The sequence below is a fragment of the Lissotriton vulgaris genome, chromosome 10 (assembly GCF_964263255.1).
Source record: "Lissotriton vulgaris chromosome 10, aLisVul1.2, whole genome shotgun sequence".
Lineage (NCBI taxonomy): Eukaryota > Metazoa > Chordata > Amphibia > Caudata > Salamandridae > Lissotriton > Lissotriton vulgaris.
In genome coordinates, this window is record NC_141698.1 from 46,322,278 (window position 1) to 46,345,459 (window position 23,182).

The 23,182-nt window shown below is 44.9% G+C and overlaps 1 protein-coding gene across 1 annotated transcript in view; it reads left to right on the forward strand.

The window, feature by feature from the left end:
• The window catches only part of LOC147684547 (vomeronasal type-2 receptor 26-like), a 126,108-nt gene that overhangs the window by 45,745 nt on the left and 57,181 nt on the right, over window positions 1–23,182 (forward strand). Inside the window, exons 5-6 of the mRNA XM_086939707.1 lie at window positions 7,753–8,010; window positions 15,476–15,767. Coding sequence (XP_086795833.1) covers window positions 7,753–8,010; window positions 15,476–15,767 — 550 coding nt within the window. The remainder of the gene's footprint in view (window positions 1–7,752; window positions 8,011–15,475; window positions 15,768–23,182) is intronic.

Here is a 23,182-nt window from a genome sequence, read left to right on the forward strand (position 1 = left end):
CCACAATGTAACATTGCATGTCCTGAAGAAGGCCATGAAGCCTATTTGCTAAAACCAAAACATTGGTGACACCTCTGTACTTTCAGGCTAGTGTCATCAATAGGTCACCAAAATGGTTTCTGAAATCATTTATGTTCACTCCATCATACTTTATACTTTAAACACTTTTGTTTACATTTTGTTTCCACCTAGCCACACTTGTACACACTCTCAGATAAATTAAGACATGTTGAAAACCCATCTCCCACAGAACGTCAACCAATCGATAAGTTGTAGGTGAATTAAAAAATGTGTTTGTTGTTATCTGATGTAATGCTGCATCGAACATGTTTAATGTAAATTGCTGCAATGCACATGCGGTTAGGGTCACACTCAATAAATCCAATAACTAACTGACTAGATAAATAAATATCATTCAAGCCCTGTCGCATGATTTTAGTGATTGTACTTATCAGGCATTGTGGCATGCTGAATTGTAGCTAGTGCTGTTTTAGGATATGAAAGCATTCATACATGACATGTTCATGTATTTGAACCATTTAATTGATCTAAATAAAATAAAGGTTTCCTGGCACCTTAAAACTGACAGCACTGCCTGTCTTTAGTCACCCTGTTACTTCTTTCAGTCTCAATATTGAAAATGCGTGGACATAATGGGTAAGTGTTCTTGTTTATTACAATTGGAATGCAATACAAAATTTTGCCAGGTTCGAGGGCAATTAGCATTTCTATTTCTGTGAAGTTCCACTCATATCCTGTTGCAGTTAAAATAAAGCCATTAAACTGCGCTAACTTGCAGCAGGTTGTCAGATCCCCTTGTAGCAGTTCTCTGAGGCTGTTTCTATTCAGAGAGTTAGTGACTCTTTCCACTGGGTCATTGGACTGCCTCAGCAGTTCATTCGCACATAACTGCATCTATGCAGAGGTTCCTTTACCCCTTGCTTCTGTGTCAGTGGCATCTTCTTGCTGGTCACAGTGTCAGTGCATTGCTCTCTGCATACCTTTCCTGGGCCAGTATATCTGTCTCCTGGGGTACCTTGCACTGTCCTTTGTGCCTGGACCCATTCCCTGCTCACCTCACTTCTTCATTGACACCAGATCTAACGTTTTAAGGCTGAACTCTAGTAAAAGAGAACATCTTGTAGGAGGCAGCTACCATCTGTGTTAGAGTAACTTTTCTACATGCGCTTTAGGTGAGCCCCACAGGCTGTGTGCCCTTCACCCCTGCTGGCTTTAGAATTATCCGGTTTGAAGGGTGTTCAATTTATGAAAGTTCTCCACATCACAGGGGCTCTCAAATAACTACGGGGCATATTAACAAGGGCCTTATCTCCCCTTTTTTGGAATTAAAAGCCAAAAAAGCGGAGATAAAACTATCGCCCTATTTACAAGTGGGTGCTAACATGCATTAGCGCATGTTAGCATACGTTTTCCCGACGCCTCGCTTTGCATCTCTAATGAGATGCAAAGTGGGCATCACTGGGCAGTACTGCATATAAATTATCACTGATGTGCACATCTCAATATTTTCAAGGAGGCCCACGCATTTTAGCAGATGTTAATTTTTGTTGAAAACCGCGTTTTTTTGCCAAAAACTAACGGCTGCTAAAATTCGGACTTACTTGTGCTTAACATTGAGGGTGGATTATAATGATATGACCACAGAGTCGTATCAGCAAGGTTATCGCTGTTTTCCATGGAAAACACCACAATCGCTGGAATAATTATCGCCATTGCGCTATGCGTTGTTAACACAGCGCTAGCATGGCGACAATTTTCAGCGTCAGCTGGCGAATTTTTTTTTCACGCTAAGCGCAGCCAGCGATAATTATCTCTGCTGCTTGATAATATGCCCCTACATTAGCTGTCTGTTGCCTCTACAATCCAAGGACTTCTGCGGTACTCACGTTGACTGTTTGACCAGCCAGGTTCGCAAAGCAATTCTTTGCTAGCTCTTCCTTCTGATTTTTGTCTTCTGTTTTTTTCTCCCCAATTCAAGAGCGGTGGGTGTGGAGGTCACGCCTTCAGTACTCTGGGTTCTAACCTCTGGAACTAGATTCCTGTCCACTTATACAAAATAAAGAGGTTCATGAGCGCCATACACCCCGAAAATCTTATTTATTCTGTTAGCTATTGCTTTTCCTACTTACTCGTAATGTCTTTTATCTTGGGCACCAGAATATTTATCCAAATCTACAATTCATTTTTTAGCACCAAGAGATCAGTTTGTAGTGTATTTTGCCCTATATACATTTTCCATTGACAATAAATCAATTGCCGGAGCTGTCCAATAATATTTGCCATACATTTTTAAAATTCCATAGTGTCTCATGATTGATAACATAGATTGGTTTGGCAAACGAATAATTACACTGTCCCCAGCCTTATCTTCACTCATAGAAATGTTCGTCAGAAATTAAAATACCTTGTTGAGTTGTTAATTCGGTTTGGTTTCTTCTGTTTTAAGTCAGGGACTTCCAGTTCCTATAAGTCTTCTATATGTGTTATTTTTATTAGTGGTTTACTTAGAACAGTAGTACGCTAGCCAAATTAAAGAGAGCAGGCCTCGGCCTCACTCTGGAAACAGCTAAACAATTGAGAGACCCAAAAATGTGGCAGGGCTGACTTTAGGTCAGTGCAACTGGTGCAGTCGCACCATGCACCAAGCTCAGGGGACGCTATGTTTAGAAATACCTTATGGGTTCAAAACAGGGGCTGCTCATGCAGCTAAGAGCAGTGGGGTGGTGGGGCAAGGTCCGAAAGCGGGGATTCACCAGACAAGGGAAAATTAATAATTTATTTAATTTTCCCTTAGCGCCGTCAGTCGAAACCCTTCCCAACCCGCTCCACCACACCTACCTGCACGAGCCACTCCTGGTTTAAAAGCACCTGCTGCAGAGTTTCTTGTGTATCCAGCAGTCTTCAGCCAACAGTAAAACTGGCAAGATGACTCTTGTGATTAAGGTTCCTACTAGAGAGAGAGAGATCAGAGTTGTGTCTAGTGGCAGTTTTGACTCATCATAAAGTAGATCAGAGAGCTAATATGCTAGCTGCAAAGAACGTGTCCCATGAAGATGACAGGACCGTATTCAATGTAGAACGCTCTGTCGGGTCACAGAGATCCTTATGTTTCTTGCAGTTTATACATTAAAATCCTGATACAGAAAAGTGACACATGAACTCTGATCAAAGAGATGTATTCAAAGTGCATAGTACAGGTTAGAACGCTATGTTAGATCACATTGCAGCTATTGCAGTTCGTAAGGGTTTTATGCTCATTTTTCACATTCACACCTGTTGAGGGTCACCATAAATGTGGTTCTTGTATTGTATGAGGATTCTGTATTGAGCGGGTAGAATTTGTGTTTGAGAATGTGAAAAATGAGCATAAAACCCTTACGAACTGCAATAGCTGCAATGTGATCTATGCTATTTTTTGCTCCTGTAATAAGATCTATGTGGGGCAAACGACACAGAAGATTAAACTACGAATTTCCCAGCATCGCAGCAGGATCCGCTGTAAAACAGCGAACGCCCCTCTCGTTAAACATTTTACTGAGAAGGGGCATAATGAGAATGATGTCGGCTGGACAGTGATCACCCAAGTCACCCTCCCACCAAGAGGAGGTGACCTTACAAGACTCTTGAATAAAGAGGAACTAAAATGGATACTGAGAACGGACAGTTTAAACCCCGGACGTAATTTTCAGGAAGACTGGACCAATCTAGTCTGACCAGTGCCACCACTGATTTTCATTTAATGTAAATAACCTTGCTAACTGTGTACTGCATTGTATATAATGTAATAGCTGTAGTGGGCAACTTCCCTTTTTGTGGCTATGTGTCTACAATGTCTTCACACTGATGGACACCTCACAATTCACGTCACTGGCACTTCTTTTTTCGCGTTATCACTAAAATTGCGTGGTTTCTCTACTGTCACCCGCTGATTAACTAACCATCTTAAGATGGCCGCCATGGAACCATATCCTTCCCCATATACCTGAGCCCTCTTCCATTTTTACATGGTTCCTTGGATACATATGAGCATGCTCGAGGCTAGTCCTTTGCACCAGCCTATCCCAGATCGCATTGACGAGGAGGATTCGATACGACTGATCCGGTAAGCCTGCGACCTCTACGGACACTCCTTTCCCTTCCTAATGTGTTCCACACTCACGGAACCTCTCCTAACTCCCGACCTCCTTACTTCCTAGGTACTCCCAGGTTGTAATACAACAATCGGATTTCCGATTCCCGCTGACCGGTCCCCACTCGGGTAAGACTCTGTCATTACCCCATTTCCGTGGGGACCTATTGCTTTCCCCTCATTCCTCCCCATTCTAATGTAACTCTTGACATTTTCCAGGTGCCCCCCGTAACTTATTTTTCATTCGGAATCAAGCCATGGTTACTACATGGTAAGCCCAGTTCCCCCACTGCGCCGTTACCTCTCTTCACTGCGCCGTATTTTTAAGTATATCACCACCTCGCAGCTCCCTCACTGCGCCGATATTTTCTTCACCGCGCCACCATTTTAGAACGTTATCACCTCACGGTTTGGTACAAAATTAAGTGTTGGCAACTATCCTACCTATTGACCACCCTGCCTACTGGATAAGACCGCGGTAAAACCCCTTCTCAGTGCGGACACTAGTCCTTGGAAATGCTACAATCACGATCACACCAGTTCCACGAACACATGGAATTGACAATATCTCACCATAACTTCTGCACGGCAGTAGACTCCCACCCACGGGGTCTACTGTTAGTCACATTAAGACAATGTCGATCCTCTCAATTTTCTAAACACAGTCCCTTGCTCCCCATGATCACGGCGGTAATCTTTAGGGTTTGTGCATCAACATGTTTTTTAAATACACACTCTTTAAGCACTGATCCACCATGTTGAAAATGATTGAAATCATTCTTGTTTAGTTCATAATCCTTTGTACATCTTCTTTCCCCACATTTCCCTTTTAGGTTTGAGAGGCTTATAACTATTAGGCATTTATGAAATGTCCTGATGATGATCCCTGTGATTTAAATGTGGGATCGAAACGCCGTCGACCAAATTCATGTGCCATATACAGTGTGTATACTATGTACGATGTCGATGTAATGGCGCATCTTAGAAAATCTGTTCATACTATGGTTTAAAAGAACAATTTAGCTTTTTGTCTAATAGCCCTTTCTGTTCACTTTGAGTGTACTAAAGTGTCTATGTCTAATTGAGGTACAGGCTTGTGCCCCACACCGTGAGACTGTTGAAGGATATTCTTTCTAATTTGTGTTATGAAATATACTTGCTGACCACTGTCCGGCTGGACAAGTCACTGAAATACGGAATCCATTGTGACTGTATTCATTTATTTGATTCATCCTGTGTTGCATGGGACCGCTGTTGTTTTCAAATAGTCACCGGAAGTGACGTCACGACAGGAAGTGACGTCACAAAAGGTGCCGAGCTCCTCGTCCCAGAGAGGCCAAAGAGTGAAGTCCAGCTGTTTGGCAGGGGGGATGGCGTCCCCCCGGTAAAATAAGTGGAGGGACGCCGTCCACCCCCGTGGTAACCCGACTCGAGCCCTGGACACCACTAAAAAAACAAGCTTTTGCAATGCCCTAGACTCGCATTTGTTCAAGTTAGAGCTTTGGCGTTGAAAATGGCAATATTTTTTACTTATTTGTTTTATTTGCGGTGGAGTAATTATATTTGCATAGTGCTATTGCCATTGGTATAAAAAAAAACAAAGTAAAAAACATTATCATTTTGAATGCCAAGAGGTCTGACTTTAACAAATTCAAGATGCAGTGTAGTTAGTTGGTGCCCCCAGAGGTCGCAGTCTAATGGACCCACACAATGAAAGGACATAAGGTTTCACAAGCATCTTGCAAAATAAAGTACCGGCTCACTCACCTACACGTCCCAATAAGAATCGGGTGCCTACATACATAATGGAGGCATTTGTAAAACAGCAGGAAAGTATGTATGAATAATTGCACCTGGGATGTGTGTGTATGTGGGGCATACAACAAATGTATAATAAGCAAGGTAAGTTTTTTTTTTCATTGTTATTGTTATAACACCTTATTGAAGCCAGCTCTAGAAAGGAATCGGTTTAGATTAAAGTGTAGCAAAAAAAGTCAAAAGCATGCAAATATGGAAGGGTGCAAAGAAAAATCGATGCCTCAAGCTGTAGTGGCATAAACGGATGCTCAGAAACAAATTAAGCCACCCTGACAGACCATGTGTACCTGCAGGAAAGCAACAAGCCTCGTCATGCACATTTGTTCTACTCTCCACAAGCGGGCGCCATTACAACCATTTTGGGTTTCAGAAATGTGTATACATGAGTTCTAAAACATGTATTCAGTATTTCTGACGTATCTGTATGGCGCAAAAGTGACGCATTGCTGGAGTGCAAACAAAAGTGACGCAACTCCAGCAATGTGGCCTGCGTCAGTCTTACGCCTGCTGTGAGTCAGGCATAAGAAATTGACGCATTTGTGTCCTAGAAGTGGCGCAGTGAAATCTTGTAGATTTCACTGCGTCACTTCTATGACCCTTTCTTGCGTCAGAACGCCCCCCTGCATACATTATACCTGGCGTAGGTATAATGTAGCGCAGGGGTTTACAAAGTGACGCATCTACCTAGATGCGTCACTTTGTAAATATGGTGCAACAAGGCACATTTTTTATGCTGCTGTGCGTCACAAAAAGTGACACACCGGCGGCGTAAAAGCGACGACGGCCACATAAATGAGGCCCCATCATTCCAGACAGAGTGACACCCAACATGAATTTAAAGCCTCCGACTTAGCTGCTTAAAGTAGGAATGATGCACATGGTAAACATTGCCTTGCCACAAGCACCCCCGCCCTTTGTACACATACTACCAGGCAGCGCACACGGGAAATCCATACTTGTGATAGCACTACAAGTGATACTGTCCAATATCTGACCTGTGGGACTGTACAATAAAAAAAAAATAGTCCATGAATAAATAGCTAAACCTTAAGGTGTAAGAAAACTGTAATTGACCGGTGCTCCTGGTTTAAAAACAGAGGCGATGTATCAGGAGCACTGGCCAATAAGGAGCAGTGATTGAGTTGTCAGCCAATGGCAAGCAGCAACTGTAATTTCACTCCTGTGGAGTGATTACAGCAGGTCTTGCGCCCAGCGCATGCGTGCTGATTATCGACCTAAAAATGATATTCATGAGAGAGGGTCCATAAAGTGATGAGGGGCAGTGCTGGAGGGTGGTAGTAAGGGAATCTAAGGAGAAGGTCATATCATGAGGAAGTCAAGAGGCACCAAAAATATTTTCGCACCTGGCACCAGCAGCGCTAAAGCCAGTCCTGATTGTGAGACCCGAAAATGTAAAATTATTACAACTCTTGTGCAGCTCAAATCCAAATGTTACATTGTAATTGCCCAGTATATCATATATATCCTCCCTTTTCTTACATACCGCAACCCAGTGGTTTAGGAGAAATGGGCAGGAAGCCAGAATAAGAACATTGATACCCAGCTCTTAAAGTAATTGCCTTTGTCAACATTCCCCATTTATATACCTTCTCAGGGATAACATGCACCCTAAGTAGAAATTGAGTTGCATAAGGAGTTTAGCTAGAACTGCTACCCACTGCTCCAGGGGCATGCTGAAGTATTTGATCCTCTGTGCCAATACTGTGAAAAAACAACAAATAAAAGTGAACCGATCGGCATCCTCTGTCTGTTTCCATTTCTAGCTCAGTGCTGCTGCAGAATTACAAACAACCCAACATGGCACTGATTTCCCTGGTCCTGCTGCTTCACTGGTGGACAGACAAGTCATGGGCTCTGGACACCCTTGTACCACGCTGTGCTCTTCCCAGCCTCAACATGGATGCGTACTCCATGGATGGTGATGTCATCTTTGGGGGGATCGCACCCTTTCATGTGGAGAGCTTTTTCCCAGCTTCCAATTTACGGTTCCAGGACATCCCAGCTCCCAGATCCTGCAGAAGGTATTTCATTCATTTCTTTTGATGTCCCACTCCTGATAATATGTGTATCATGCTATCCCTAGTCTAAGTCAAAACTGCAAATGAGATATACCATAACATATTAGAATACCAATGCACAGTCACATTTACCATATTAGGCAACAAGACCTTGATGGTTGACTGATTTGAACAACAAAAACACCAAAACTGATGAACCGATAAGAAAAGATCAGGCTTCATGTTCTCTCTCAAATCAAGCTAGAAAGAGGCTTTTCTAAGGACCAGCCTTGTTTTGAGTCTTTCGAGAGCAGCAGACAGCAATGGATTGTACCTTAGTGGGCAGAAGCTGCCCTGGCCTGCACACAGTGTATAGGCGACTGCCTAAAATGTCAATGTCAAATGAAAATAGCCACTAAATTGATACTTGTTTTTACTATAAAAGACAGAGAGGGAGACTGCGGAGTGCCTTCCTTTTAACTGTTTCCATTCCCTTGCCCGATCATTTGTTTGTGGAGCGAGAAGAAATGGGCAGCCATTTTAGATGTACATTTTTCTGACTGCCATTTTGGGTCCCCAGCAGGTCTGAACCCCATGCCCACTACCCTATAAAAATATGGCAAAGGCACAGACACGCAGTAGGTAAGCCGATCCCATATCAAAGGTGCGCCAAAGGCAAACCCGTCTGTGCCTCTCCGTGCCCACATGGGACCAAGAGCCTGGTCCCCTACCCACATTTTTAAAACACCTTTAAAATACACTCCTGGAGAGCTCTTTACAAGGGTCCGAGTAGCGCAACTCTGTGCAATCATATGTTTTCCCAGTGGAATATCTCTAAGGTATGTGCACATCGCAGTTTTAAACTTACTTCTGGACTGGCTGATCCTGCACCCAATAATGGCAAACAAACAAAGGCCAAGTTAGCAACAACATTTGGCTTTTTGAGTCTTACCTGCTTATGGCCCTGATATGGTGTCTACTTTTTCAGAAGGACTTAATCTTGTGAGATCACACAGATAGAAGGTGCCATTGTTTTCAGCAAGAGGTACAAAAGCTATACATAACTACTTTTTGTTTTTCTGGACTTGAGGGTATCTTTTTCTCCTTATGTGTCTCCAGCAACTTCCTGCTCTCTGCTTCTCTGGATTAGCTTCCACTTGGGCCCAAAGCCAGCTGCTGCGTAAATCTACCTGATGTACTTGCACTTTATGCACTCAAAGATGCCAACGTTACCCCTTTGCCTTACCTTAATCTTCATTTTGAAGAATCCAGCTGCTCTATCACCTGCAATAGTATTAAAGACTTGGCGCGCTTCAACTTATTTTGCAAAGCTCTTTCCTACACATATATGGGCCAATTACGATGTCAGTCGGAGTCCGAGCAACTGATTGAGATGTTTCTGAACACAGTTCTATCGGACTCCCATTGACTTCAATAGGAGCCTGTGTTCTGACACACAACACAGGTGCCCATGGAAGAAAGGGGTGAGTCGGGAAAATCGTGCACCCTGTGGTGGGCACCCCATGGTGCCTGCCACACTGTGCATGTTTGGAAAGTGGGGACCCATGGGCTCCATTCAGAAGGATCCAGGTGAAGGAGGGCCTGCTACGGGGCCCCAAAGTCGTATTCTGACTGGTGATCCGTGTAGGAACACCCGATTCGGAAAGGCTGTCCAAATCCGACATCTTAAAACATCGGTCGTAAACCCGGTTCGTAGACTTGTACGAGTCGGCTCTGTATGACTCGGTTCCTCCAAATGCTGTTCGGAACCAAGTTGGAATAGAGTCAGAAAGTCCGAATGGTTTCCGACTTTCATAATCGGTCGGTGGGAAGGCTTTCTGAATCAATCAAAAAGACAGGTTCCGAATCGTAATCGGATGAACCATATACCATTCAAAGTCTTTCCGACACAAATCGTAATCAGCCCATAGTTCGACAGAAGTTGGATACATTTTTTCAATTTGTCTCATCTTGTTTTTTAATCCCCCCAAATCCCTGGGCTAGATAAATCATTTTGCACACCACTGACTATCCCTTTATGCCTGATGATTCCACATACCCACCTATACAGCTTCAGAGCATCCCTTCTCGATAATGGTCCACACTGGATTCTGGGACCTTCTGTAACATACTTCAATCCTCCACCCTATGTTCAGAGATCAGGTGGGGTTGATAGAAAAAAAGGTGAATACTTGAATCGCCGCAGCAGTGAATGCACTTATTCCGATGCCATGTTCATCCAAAGGCAAGAGCAACTTCCCAGAGCAGTGGTTTAACTTCAGCTATTAACCAAAAAACTTAAATATCTGGAATGCACCAGGCAGAAACTTTAAGGTCCTGATGGCAGAGCCACATATAAAGTATAAAGAACAGAGCACAAAAGAAGGTTGAGGCAAGAGTCCTGCACCTATTACTGATAGTGGCTTAGTATATGGTGATGGTGCTAAAAAAAAACTGCAAGTGAACCACTCTCCACTCCCTATTGGATGAAACCCAAATACAAACACTAAAGAAAATTGGAATTAGCACACATCAATTATAAATTTCATTCAAATTAATTGAATCATTGAATGTCCATAAAGACTAAACAAATCTATCAATAAAGAATAAGTTTTGCAACGACAAGAAAAACTTTGGACCTGCTCCTTCTACCAATCATTATGGACATTCCAATGAATTTGAATGAAATTTATAATTGATGTGTGCTAATTTCAATTTTCTTTAGCCACATATAAAGTAGTGTCAAAGAATATCGGAGGGCTATTAGAAAAGCCCGGCTGAAGTATTATGACGGAAATATTAACAACTAACACAACTGTTCCAAAGGTTTTTTTCAATAGTGAAGTCTCAGTTGGATCTTGTGTGTAAGACTTCCTGTCCCTCCTTTGGTGACTAAAGGCTTGATTAGTTTGCCGACTTCTTCCTTAAAAAATGGGGGAAATGTATTCCGGTTTTCTAATAATGTCTGGGGAGCATATGTTTAAAGTCTAAAGTGTTCACACTCATTGGCATATGTGATGTGATGTGAAAGGCATTTGTAAAGCGCAGCATACACTATACAGTTTCTTGGCTCTGGGGCAGAGAAGGACGGTGGGCACCGCCTGGACAGGACAAGGGAGTGCACAGCAGCAACAGGGAAAAAGAGAATGAGAAAAAGAACGGAAAAGAAAAACACATTTTAGTTGTATGCAATGCGAAACAGATAAGTCTTAAGGAGGGATCTAAAACAGGTATAGGGAGAAGCAAGCCTTATGTCCAATGGGAGGGCATTCCAGAAAGATGGGGCAAGGAATGAAAATCTTAAACCTCCCCATTTCTTACGCTTGACTCTCAGGACTTTGAGTAGAGCCGAGTGAGCCGAGCGAAGATTGCGAGAGGGGCCATAGGGATGAATGAGGGAAGAGATGAAGGTAGGACCTAAGCCAGCCAGAGATTTAAAAACAAGGCAGCCCAGCTTGAATTTGCAGCGTTCAGAAACAGGGAGCCAGTGCAGAGATCTTAGCAGGGGGCGGACGTGATGGTGCCTCGGTTGATGGAAGATGAGGCGTGCCGCCTGATTCTGAACAAGCTGCAAACTATTGAGTTGATAATCTGGGATGCCTATGTACAAGGAATTGGCGTAGTCGATCCAAGAGACGACTAATGCCAAGAGGGCTAAGGTAAGAGCCGCCGTGGTAAGAAACCGCACGATTTTCCGAATTTTGTGCAGTTGGAAAAACAAGAAGAGATAGTGGCATTTATCTGGGGCTTCATTGAAAGATCTTTACTGATGATAACCCCCAGACTTTTGGCTGAGTCAACTGGACGAGGGGGAAGACCCAAGCTAGCAGGCCAGAAATTGGAATTCCAAGGATTGGAGGGCCCCCCGACAAGAACCAGTTCGGTCTTGTCGGGGTTAAACTTAAGGTGATTTGCCCCAATCCAGTTGCTGATGTGACAAAGGGTGGCTTGAAAATCTGAGACCGACTGGTCCGAGGGGTCGATGTTGAAGACCAGCTGGATGTCATCCGCGTAAATAAATGCGGTGACATTCCTATCTCTGAGAGACCGGATCAGGGGGGTAAGGTATAAATTAAAAAGGAGCGGGGATAAAGAAGAGCCCTGCGGCACGCCACAGGTCAACCCCACCCTGTCAACGGAGAACTGGGAAAGCCGGACCGCTTGTTGGGGGCTGGTGAGAAACGAGTGAACCCAGTCCAGAGCAGTGACCCTGATGCCAGCCTGCCTGACACGGTCGACCAAGATGACATGGTCGACCGTGTCAAAGGCGGCCGACAAATCCAGGAGCACTAGGGCCTGACTGATGTTAGAGTTGGCCCCCCTACGCAGTTCTTCCATGACAGAGAGTATGACCATTTCTGTAGAGTGGGCGGGTCTAAACCTGGCCTGTTGAGAGTCAAGAAAATGAGACTGCTCAACAAACGAGCTCAAGATGTTAGTGACGTGCGACTCGAGCACGTTCATGAGGTAGGGAAGGAGGGAGATAGGGCGGAAGTTGCTCATGATCGTGGGACCGCTGTAGGTTTCTTTAAGATAGGCACCACCTCGGCTGCCTTAAAAGAGCTAGGGACTAGGCCAAGAGTGAGGGAATTATTCAGGAGTGCCAAGGGGGGGGGGGGGCTGGGCAAGCAAGGAAGGCCTCACGTAGGATCTTGGGAGGGCAGCAATCAGTGGGAGACCCTGAGGTGACTTTGCGTAGAAGACCGGAGAAGTCCGCCTCCAGAATGAGGGGGATCTGAGTGATAGAGTGAGGGTTGAGGGAGTCAGCGAGGGACCCGGGAGAGTCAGATAAGGGCGACACCGAAATGCTGTAATGCACATAATTGTGGTGATAAAAATCTCCTACTGAAAATCATTCACAATAAGTAATTGCCGTATAATTAAGACAAGAACATCCCTCATGTAACACATTTAAAACATCAGTGGAAATCTAAAAGGTAAAGGTCTATTTGTAATTGTATCGAATTCTTAACTCCCTCAGTTCTATTACTTAAACCAATTGTAAGGTTCAATGATTATTTAAAGATTAATTCACTGGAAACAAATCCAATTTTAATGATTAATGATTAAGTGCAGTGGTTACAGGACATTGAACGATTTAGATCTACAAACGCACCTTACAACATGCTTTCCCATTTTATATTATTTTACCTATGAATTTATTTAGGCGATTTTCCTATAGGGTAGATCGCAAGAAGGGTGCTAGATTGCTCTGCCGTTGCACAGTACTTGAGTGAGGTAGCTTGTGCTTAAGCAACAAAAACACATAAATGACAGTGTAATGTACATTCAAAAGATTTCAATTGAGCAATTTCCAAAGTGATGTTTTTATGATGACGCCATCATACAATACACACACACCACATATATTTCTTAGATTAAGCAGGTTACTAGTAGTCATAATTCCTGATTAATCTATTGGCAGTAATCATGTTCTGTTTGCACCTAAATTTGGTGGGCGAAGCATAGTTTGACAATGGCAGGGACCTCTCCGTCCCCGTGGGGGCCCAACCTCTCTGTTTGTCCAACAGAGTAAGGACCGTCTGAAAATAGGTCTGTGCCCGCCTGCCCAATTTAGATGAACAGGCATATAACCGGCCTGTTACCCATGGCAAGGGGGGCATTGTTTTTCAGTTGTTTTTTCCAAAATCAAAAACTCACTTTGGGGTTTTGTTTTAAAAATAAATTCAATATAAAACGTTTTGAAACGTTGCCAGTTCATTTAGGAGATATCCACATTGAAGGAACTGCCTTGAGACAATTCCTGTCAATGTGTGAAATGCCCACTCACACTGAAGGAGTGCAATACAACTGTCTAAACATAAAGCAGCACCATAACACTTTATACTTGGAATTTCAAAATCCAAAAATTCGATTTCAAGTAAACTTTCAACAAATGTCACAGAGTTTTAGCTTTGAACATCTAACCAAGAGGTCATTTCCAAAACCAACATGAATAATTGCAAGTTTTGATTTGGACCTCATTGTAGTAATCTGGACAACGCAGGTGATGATGTAGGTTTATTCCAGTAGTAGATAAACATGTACAAATCCTCACCAACAGGTATATCAGCAGTCCTATGTATCCATCATTAGTCCTACCGGGAGCAGCCTGCTAGCTGCTCAGCCCCATCCATCCAACTATCACTCTGCTCAAGTCATCCAAGCATTCCACACTCAGCCCTTACACCAACATTTCACTCAGAAAAATCACACAGGCTGAGCAGCTAGGGACGAGTTAACATAAGAGATAGATAGCAATGGGAGTTTACTACACACATCTACTCTAAATGTAAGCACTGATTAAGTGCATGTCATCTTGTACATGCACCATATATTTCTGAAAACACAGCCTTTGCAGACCTGACAATGTATTTATTGTAGGAGGGATCAATTGCACATGAGCTCACTTCTCAGGTCTGCAAACCAGCATCTACACAATTTCCTACCTTTGGGATACAGTTGCCATTTTCCTTTCTCTTTTCCTTGGAACTTATAAGGGTTAAGACCAATAAATCTTAATTGATTCAGTAACTATTTGACCCTTATTGTTTGTTTGAGAGTATTCTATGCATATTGGATAATATCAGAGCTTAGTTTTAGCAGGTGATTGCAGGAGGGTCCACCAAGGCTCAGCTTTTGGCTCTATTTTCCTCAATAGTCTCTCACCCAGAACTAGAAAGAGACAATCCCCAAGGAGGAAAGAAGGAGTAATAGAAAAACAGAAAGAAATTCATGACAAAGGGAGAAAGCAGGGGTGAAAAATAACCTGCAAGAGTATTATAAAAGGCAAGGGTGTGCCAGGTGGTGCAATAAGTAGGCATGAGGTGGAATCAAGACTGCGCAGATGTGATATTCAATCACTGGCTGTGGGTTTCTGGACCTCCACTTATTCTTTTACAAATGAATACTTAATAATATTATCAGTTTCCTAATCAGTCCCAGGCAGAGATGAATGTGCCTCCTCTACGTTTTCTATGAGATCTGATTCCAAGAGGTGAAAGAGAAATGGGGCAAGTTTTATGCACTGTGACAAGTTATTCTGAGGTTTTCTTCTAATTTTGTTGAGCATAGATGCACCGCTCATTCAACTTCAACACAGATTTTTCTCGTACCAGAGTATAATCATAATGAGCACCATTATTGCCAATGTAGTATGCAAAAGAGTATGTTTTAAGAAGTGATGATACCCTTGCGGCTCTACTTGTATTCCATTGCAAAAGTCTAGGACTGTTGGAGGGGCAATTTATTCCACTTCCATTTTATGTAGTAATGGTTTTAACTCAACCATATTACAAACTTGTAAATACCTATTTGAATGAGTAATCCAAAATTTGTAAACACTCCGTGCATTTTAAAGACAATTGCCTTTGTCCATCACTTATCTTTTTTAAATACAGTTATTGCAGAGTATTCATTTTTAATAGACAGGCAGATTTTTACTATAACCTCAAGTAAATTAAATGTTTTTTCCCTGCTCTTTCATCAGCCCTTCCATTGATTCCTACCTCGCTATCCTGGCCATGGCCTTTGCCACCAATGAAATCAATCGAAATGCAGAGCTTTTGCCCAAAACAACTTTGGGATTCAAGATTTTCGACTCTTGTGGTTCAGATGCCGGGCCCATTGCAGTGACGCTGCAGATGCTCTCGGGGAGAAATAAGACAACCCCAAACTACATCTGTTCCTCAACACCCAAGATGGTTGGCTTCATTGGAGACAGTCGCTCATCATCAGCTTTGGCAATGGCCAGAGTCCTTGGGGTCAACAGGGTCCCTCAGGTATGAGACCAATCTTTAATCTAATAAAATGGGCATAACTAACCAAGTTAAATAGAGCGCATTTGGGGATATCCCTCAAATAGGCCACCTTTTCGAACACAAACATGCAAGCCTGAGCCTTATGGCAAATGTATTCGGACATGCTGCTTTCATATTTTAACCCCTTCGATGCTGATGACGAGCTCAGCTCATCATCAGCCACGGTGGTCGTGTGCTGATGATGAGCTGAGCTCGTCATGTAACGCGGCTTTTGGAAAAAAGCCGCGTAGCGCAAAAATAACCCCGCACGCATGTGGTTAAGCATATCTGTTTCTCGTCTATAAAACTGGCTCCCTGCAATAGAAGCTAATTTTAGGGGCCAATCATACTTTTACACATAGTTATGATGCACTCTGGTAGGGTGTTGTACCATGTACAAAAATAAACGATATAAACAGATACAATATGCTAGCATATATGGTGAATGATAGGTCAGAGCAAGACATCAGTATTTAAAAAAAAATCCCAAAATCCTAAAGAAAGGGTGAATTACAGATGGTCCAAGAATCCATTTTGTTTAAAAGTTGCGATATTTCAAATTGGAAGACAATTTGAAAACATTTATTTGGAGACTAATAGCCTGATTTAAAGTTTGGCGGATGGGATACTCTATCACAAACATGAAGGATATCCCTTCTAATTTATTACAAGGGCCTCATTTATGAGGAAATGATGTAGAGTGGCGCCAAAAACCATCTTGCTGCACTCAACTGCACAATTTAAAAGCACAGTGATGCCTCATATTTACAGCAATATGATGCATCCCTGTTCTTTCATCCCTGCAGCCTGGTGCAGGCACCCTTGTACCATGGTGCAAGGGTGCCTGCATTGCAGGGATGATTAGTTTTGTGCAGGAAAGGACAACGAATGCAGCATACTTTGAAAGAGGAAAAATAAAGGTATTTCTCCTTGTTTTGACAGCCTTAAGCCTACCCTGGGAGACAAAGTATTCCGGCGCATTCCCAGGTTTATAAAACTATGTGTAAATCCGGAAACGTCCAGAAGCAATGGGTGTTGCATGGGTACACCCACAACAACACCCATGGCACGCCCCTTTCATGCAGAGCAATGTGTGAAATGGGACCAAATTTACAAGTCCATGAAAAGCCACCCAGAGTGGCTTGGTGTGGCCTTGTAAATATGGGCAAGCACACATTCCCAAAACTCTAAATCAGCACCCAATGGTTTATTTAGAGTTTGGTGGTAAAGCTTACTCTCGGGGCGGGGTCTAAGGTGGTGTGATCAGTGCCACTGCACCGGGCGCAGACTTGACGTGGGGGCACCATGTTTGTTTTAAAAGCAGCAGGTGCCAAGTCCCATGCTCTCCACACCACTGGAGTCAAGCTATCCTGGTTGAAGATGGCTGATTGCCAGAAACCGGTCCTAGGATGCTTGATTCCGGTCCAGGGAAGACATAGCTTGGCAGTTCGGGCTGGACTGTTCCCATGAGGCACAGGGTCAAGGCTGATTTGCATATGGCCATGTCTGAATTGGGATTGTGTGGAGTGCAAAAAAACGATGGATTTAGGCCCAGATCTCTGTACTGGGGTGAATGTAAGACATTGTTCTGCATTCTGTCCATCAACTGTTGTTTTTGCATTTGTCACCCCGAGTGGGATGGGTATGCTCAGACGTGAGTCCCGTGCTCTCCACACCACTGGAGTCAAGCTATCCTGGCTGAAGACGGCTGATAGCCAGAAACCGGTCCTAGGATGCTAGATTCTGGTCCAGGAAAGACATGGCTTGGCAGCTCGGGCTGGACTGTTCCCATGAGTCACAGGGTCAAGGCTGATTTGCATATGGCCATGTCTGAACTTGGGTTGTGTGGTGTGTAAACAAACGACGGATTTATGCCCAGATCTCTGTACTGGGGTGAATGTATGACATTGTTCTGCATTCACTCCATCAACTGTTGTTTTTGTGTTCCTTGTCCCAGCAATTTTCAAGCATCAATAAAAATGTCTTTAAGACTCTGATGATTAATGTTCTTCCTCTAGAAAGACCAACTCTTTGTCTGATAGAGAAAGTTTTGACTCATCATAGCGAAAAAGGGTAATATGCTGGCTGCAAAGAATGTGTTCCATTCAGATCAAACAGTGCATACCCTATAAATAGGTCAATGGGGCATCCTTTAGTAAGAGAGATCATTTTGTTACTTGCAGTTTAAAAGTAAAAATCCTAATATAGAGCAGTGAGCTATATGGCTGAGATACCCGCCACCCCCTCTCAACACAATCCCCGAAAGGAGGGAAACCGGAAACAGTTCTTGAAGTTTTTGGAAGTGGGAGGGAGTGACCCTCCCGGCCGTATTTATTAAAACAAAATTAAAAACATTAAACGTTTCATGTTATGTACAATTTCATTACCACATTGCGATGTTTGGCTAACTTTAACATATTCTCTAATACAGAGGTCTCCTAGCCGAACTAGCATCCTACAAAACATTTTCTAGAAATATTGAAATTGTACATCCTAACGTTTAAGGGCCAACGGCAAGGTCATAACCGGTGTCAAGATCCCTAACCAGACTTACCCCTCCCACTTGGGAGGGGCGACAGCACGGAGGCTTACCTCAAGTGCAACTACTACCAATTTCCCTTGACTTGACGGGGGCACTTAAGAACTCGACGCCAGTTAAAGGTCGTTCGAATACTCGTGTGAGGTATCTAGAAGGTATCGTAGACCTCCCCCCAACCCCACACAACTTACCGCATCTGCCGTCGCAGATGTCACTGGCCCCGGGAAATTCCACAGGAGGGGGCTGTAACCCCTCCTACACAGGAAGGGGCCTTGACCGCCTTTCCTTTACTTCCGGCGACCCATCCTTAGAAGGGACCGCCTCCCCATTGAGGGGCCAATGGCCACCTCACCCGAGCGCTCCCATCCGTGTTGGGTGACGCCCACTCATAGGGATCTTCTAATTAGTGCTCACCGATCATGACCTTACCGCCTACCAAAATAAATACGACAATGCTAATCAAACCTATGAAAACATTGGTCACTACGACCGAAAGAGCATGCTTAAAATTCAACACTAAATCGAATCATTTTTAATCGCAAAAAACCTACACAACATACACCATTCTTTATTATAATCAACATCAACATGATACTATCACAACCTGTAAACGAAACAGAAACATAATTATAAATTAACTTTATTACAAAACAACTGGCTGTCCTCAGGGGCTGGTGGGTGGGTCAAAATTGGCTCTTGGTTCTGTCCCGAGCTCACGTGTAGCGAGGAGGTGCAGCTTCAGAGCACAAGAACAAGAGGACGTCTTCTGGTCTTGCGTCCCTTTTATCCGTCTTCAGGGCGGGCGAAAACCCGCCCCTGCCTGCCCCGAGGGCGTGGCTGGCTGCGTCAGTGTCTAGGCCAGCCCACTCTAGGGCGGGAAAAAAGCGCACCCCGGCTACGCCGCTTCGGGCATACCAGCCGAGACGCGCCTCCCGCCCAAAAATGGCTTCCCGGGGGGATCGAGGTACTCTGCCATACGTTCGGGGGGACCGAGTGGTCGCCCCTTTCCATATGGCTGAGATACCCGCCACCCCCTCTCAACACAATCCCCGAAAGGAGGGAAACCGGAAACAGTTCTTGAAGTTTTTGGAAGTGGGAGGGAGTGACCCTCCCGGCCGTATTTATTAAAACAAAATTAAAAACATTAAACGTTTCATGTTATGTACAATTTCATTACCACATTGCGATGTTTGGCTAACTTTAACATATTCTCTAATACAGAGGTCTCCTAGCCGAACTAGCATCCTACAAAACATTTTCTAGAAATATTGAAATTGTACATCCTAACGTTTAAGGGCCAACGGCAAGGTCATAACCGGTGTCAAGATCCCTAACCAGACTTACCCCTCCCACTTGGGAGGGGCGACAGCACGGAGGCTTACCTCAAGTGCAACTACTACCAATTTCCCTTGACTTGACGGGGGCACTTAAGAACTCGACGCCAGTTAAAGGTCGTTCGAATACTCGTGTGAGGTATCTAGAAGGTATCGTAGACCTCCCCCCAACCCCACACAACTTACCGCATCTGCCGTCGCAGATGTCACTGGCCCCGGGAAATTCCACAGGAGGGGGCTGTAACCCCTCCTACACAGGAAGGGGCCTTGACCGCCTTTCCTTTACTTCCGGCGACCCATCCTTAGAAGGGACCGCCTCCCCATTGAGGGGCCAATGGCCACCTCACCCGAGCGCTCCCATCCGTGTTGGGTGACGCCCACTCATAGGGATCTTCTAATTAGTGCTCACCGATCATGACCTTACCGCCACAGGTCCGGATAGTTGACCGGCTATCCGGACCCCCCACAAAACTCCTACCTAAAGGTCATGTTTTAACGTTTTTAACCAAGCTAAGAAGTCTCCTATGAGTAACTCATTCCCCACCCGCGACAAATGCACACCATCCCCCAAATACATACTGTCATCGTTAATACAACTATGCGAGATAGAATGCAATGTCTTGGAACGGAACAACCTACTCACTTTGTTATTAAGTTTTCTAACAGAATGATTCAAAGCAGGAATCGAAATAGCCCCCCGCCACACTTTTCGTGGGATCATATGAGACCACGCAATTATGCACCCCGGAACTTTCCTCGCTAACCAACTTACAGTGGAAAGCATCGCCTCTAGGAGAAGTCGTCTACCGGTGGTGACCAAATCATTGCCCCCTAAATGTACTATGACTATAGACGGCGGTGACCTCGTCCGCCCTAACAAACCCTCAAAGAATGCTTGAAACTGGTCAATACAGAGACCGCCTCTTCCGTAGAAGGACACTCTGTACCCGTATTCCCCAGGTACGTGAATCATGTCACCTGCTTCGAATACGTCTGCGGCACGCCTCACGTATGAGTGGCCCACGACCCACACCTCCTTTCTCACAGCCGGTGATGTCTGACCGCTGGCCTGGTGTTGGGTCGACTGCATAGTCCGCCCTGCCTCGTAGGCTTGCGCAACTGAAAACCAAACAAAAGACAAGAAGCGTGAGTACATTATTACAGCTTCACAACATGTGCAATCGCACATATCTCTTATAACAATTGGAGGACCAACGCCCCACTCGTTTTACTTGTTCAACATTAAGACCCCTGGCTGTAGCTTCAGTGGCAGCCCCTATTCGAAAGGAATGGGTCCCGAATTCGCCCGGGTCCAAGCCCGCTGCGGTAATGGACATCGCAAGCACCCGCTGAAACTGAAACTTCGTCAGTGGGGTGGCGTCTGCGTGTCTCAACAATGTCCCCCCCCATGATGCCACCCTTCATGCTAGGTAATCTTCTAAACACTGTACCGGACACATGGAGGACCCGGGGATCCTGCGAATGATCGTGCAGTCCCCTATCCCATCTTGGTCGGTCTTGGACCTGACAAAGGAGACAATCATCGCTTCACCCCTGATCTGAACGTGTTCCCGGCACAAACCCCCCACCACATCCTGTTTGTTCCTTGCAACCAGCTCACTTATCCTCATCGCCCCGTGAAATGCCAGCGTAAATGCAGCCCGGAACAAACACGTCTCGAAATGAGACGAGCATGTGGTAGGGAGTGTGGCCAGCAACTGGGACAACCTATCCAGACCTATCGGTCGTCTCTCATCTACTCTGCGACCCTCCAGGCGTTGCCACCCACGCAGCGCCTTCTGTACCACAAAAGACGCTGTCGGGTCCTGGATGTTATGGGCCCTGGCAACAAAGGAAATGGCAGCACGATGCCTTTGGGCCGTAGCCACCGACTTCCCAGCCCTACGCAGGGACATGAGAAAATGTACTACCCACTCCTCCTGACCCCAAAGCCCCTCTCTCTCAGTCCCCAAAAAGGCTAAATAGGCCCGAAACGCCCCTTCATATGCCTTCCTCGTCCTTGGTGCTAGACTCTCTCCCACGAGGTGACGAAGTTCGGGGCACCGAGAGACCAGAGAGCTTCGGGGAAGGGTGCCGGCTCTGGGTCCGCTGAGGGAAGGAAACCCGAGAAAGCCTGCATTTGAAAACGAGACAGTGCATCAGCCGCCTGATTCATCACCCCTGGGACATGTTTTGCTCTGAATATCACATTCAGTTGCATACACAGTAAGACAATTTCTTTGAGCAGCCTTAAAATCAGTTTACAACGGGCTGCCTGACTATTGATGCATTCTACAACGGTCATATTGTCAGACCAAAACACGACAGAATGATCTTTGAACCCTTCGGGCCAAGTTCTCAGGGCCACCAGAATGGGAAACAGTTCAAGGAAAGCAATATTACTCGTCAGCCCCTCTTCACGCCACCATGAGGGCCACCTTTGTGCCGACCATTTTGTGCCGAAGATGGCGCCAAAGCCTATGCTTCCCGCTGAATCTGTCCATAGACCAAGCTCTTCAGAGGACACGGCTGGCTTGTTCCAGACGACTCGACCATTGAAGTCCGCCAAAAATGCTAACCAAATACGCATGTCCTGGCGGACCTCAGCCGATAGTCTCGTGCGATGATGACCCTCCTTTAGGCCAACCATCGCTTGGGCAATTGAACGGGAAAAGGGGCGGGCCATTGGGATCACCCTTAGGGCAAAATTCAGCTTCCCCACCAATTGTTGCAACTGATTCAGCGTAACCTTAGATGCATTTATACATACTTGCAGGGCTGCCCTGAATTTCGACACTTTGGTAGCTGGTAAACGAAAACAACCCTCACTAGAGTCCAACTCGATCCCCAAAAACTCGAGGCAAGTCGTGGGACCCACAGTTTTACCTGGTGCCAATAGCACGCCAAATTGACCCATTAACACACAAAATTCAGCCACGGCCTGGGCGCATTCATGATTTCCGGCGGGCCCAAGGAACAGAAAGTCATCAAGGTAATGCATTACATTTCGGAAACCCGTCTTCTTCGTGAACACCCATTGCAGGAAAGTACTGAATTTCTCGAAATATGCACAGGATATAGAGCATCCCATCGGCATACACCTATCCAAGTAATATGATCCCTGAAACATGAATCCCAGAAGACGCTGGTCGTCTGGGTGTACCGGGAGCAACCGGAACGCTGACTCGATATCTGATTTCGCCATCAACGTCCCGGGCCCCAGGCGATTCAAAATGGCCACTGCCTCATCAAATGATGCGTACCGCACCGAACATTCCTCTGGATTAATTGCATCGTTCACCGAAAGACCATGTGGAGCTGACAGATTATGAATTAATCGAAACTCACCTGGGTCCTTCTTGGGGACCACCCCTAACGGAGAACAGACAAAATACGGTACCGGGGGTACACTAAACGGGCCGGCGACCCGTCCCCGGCTAACCTCTTTCTGAATCTTATCTTGCACTACAGATGTATGCTGCAAGACGGAAAGTTGATTTTTGCACGTCCCGACACCCTGAAAG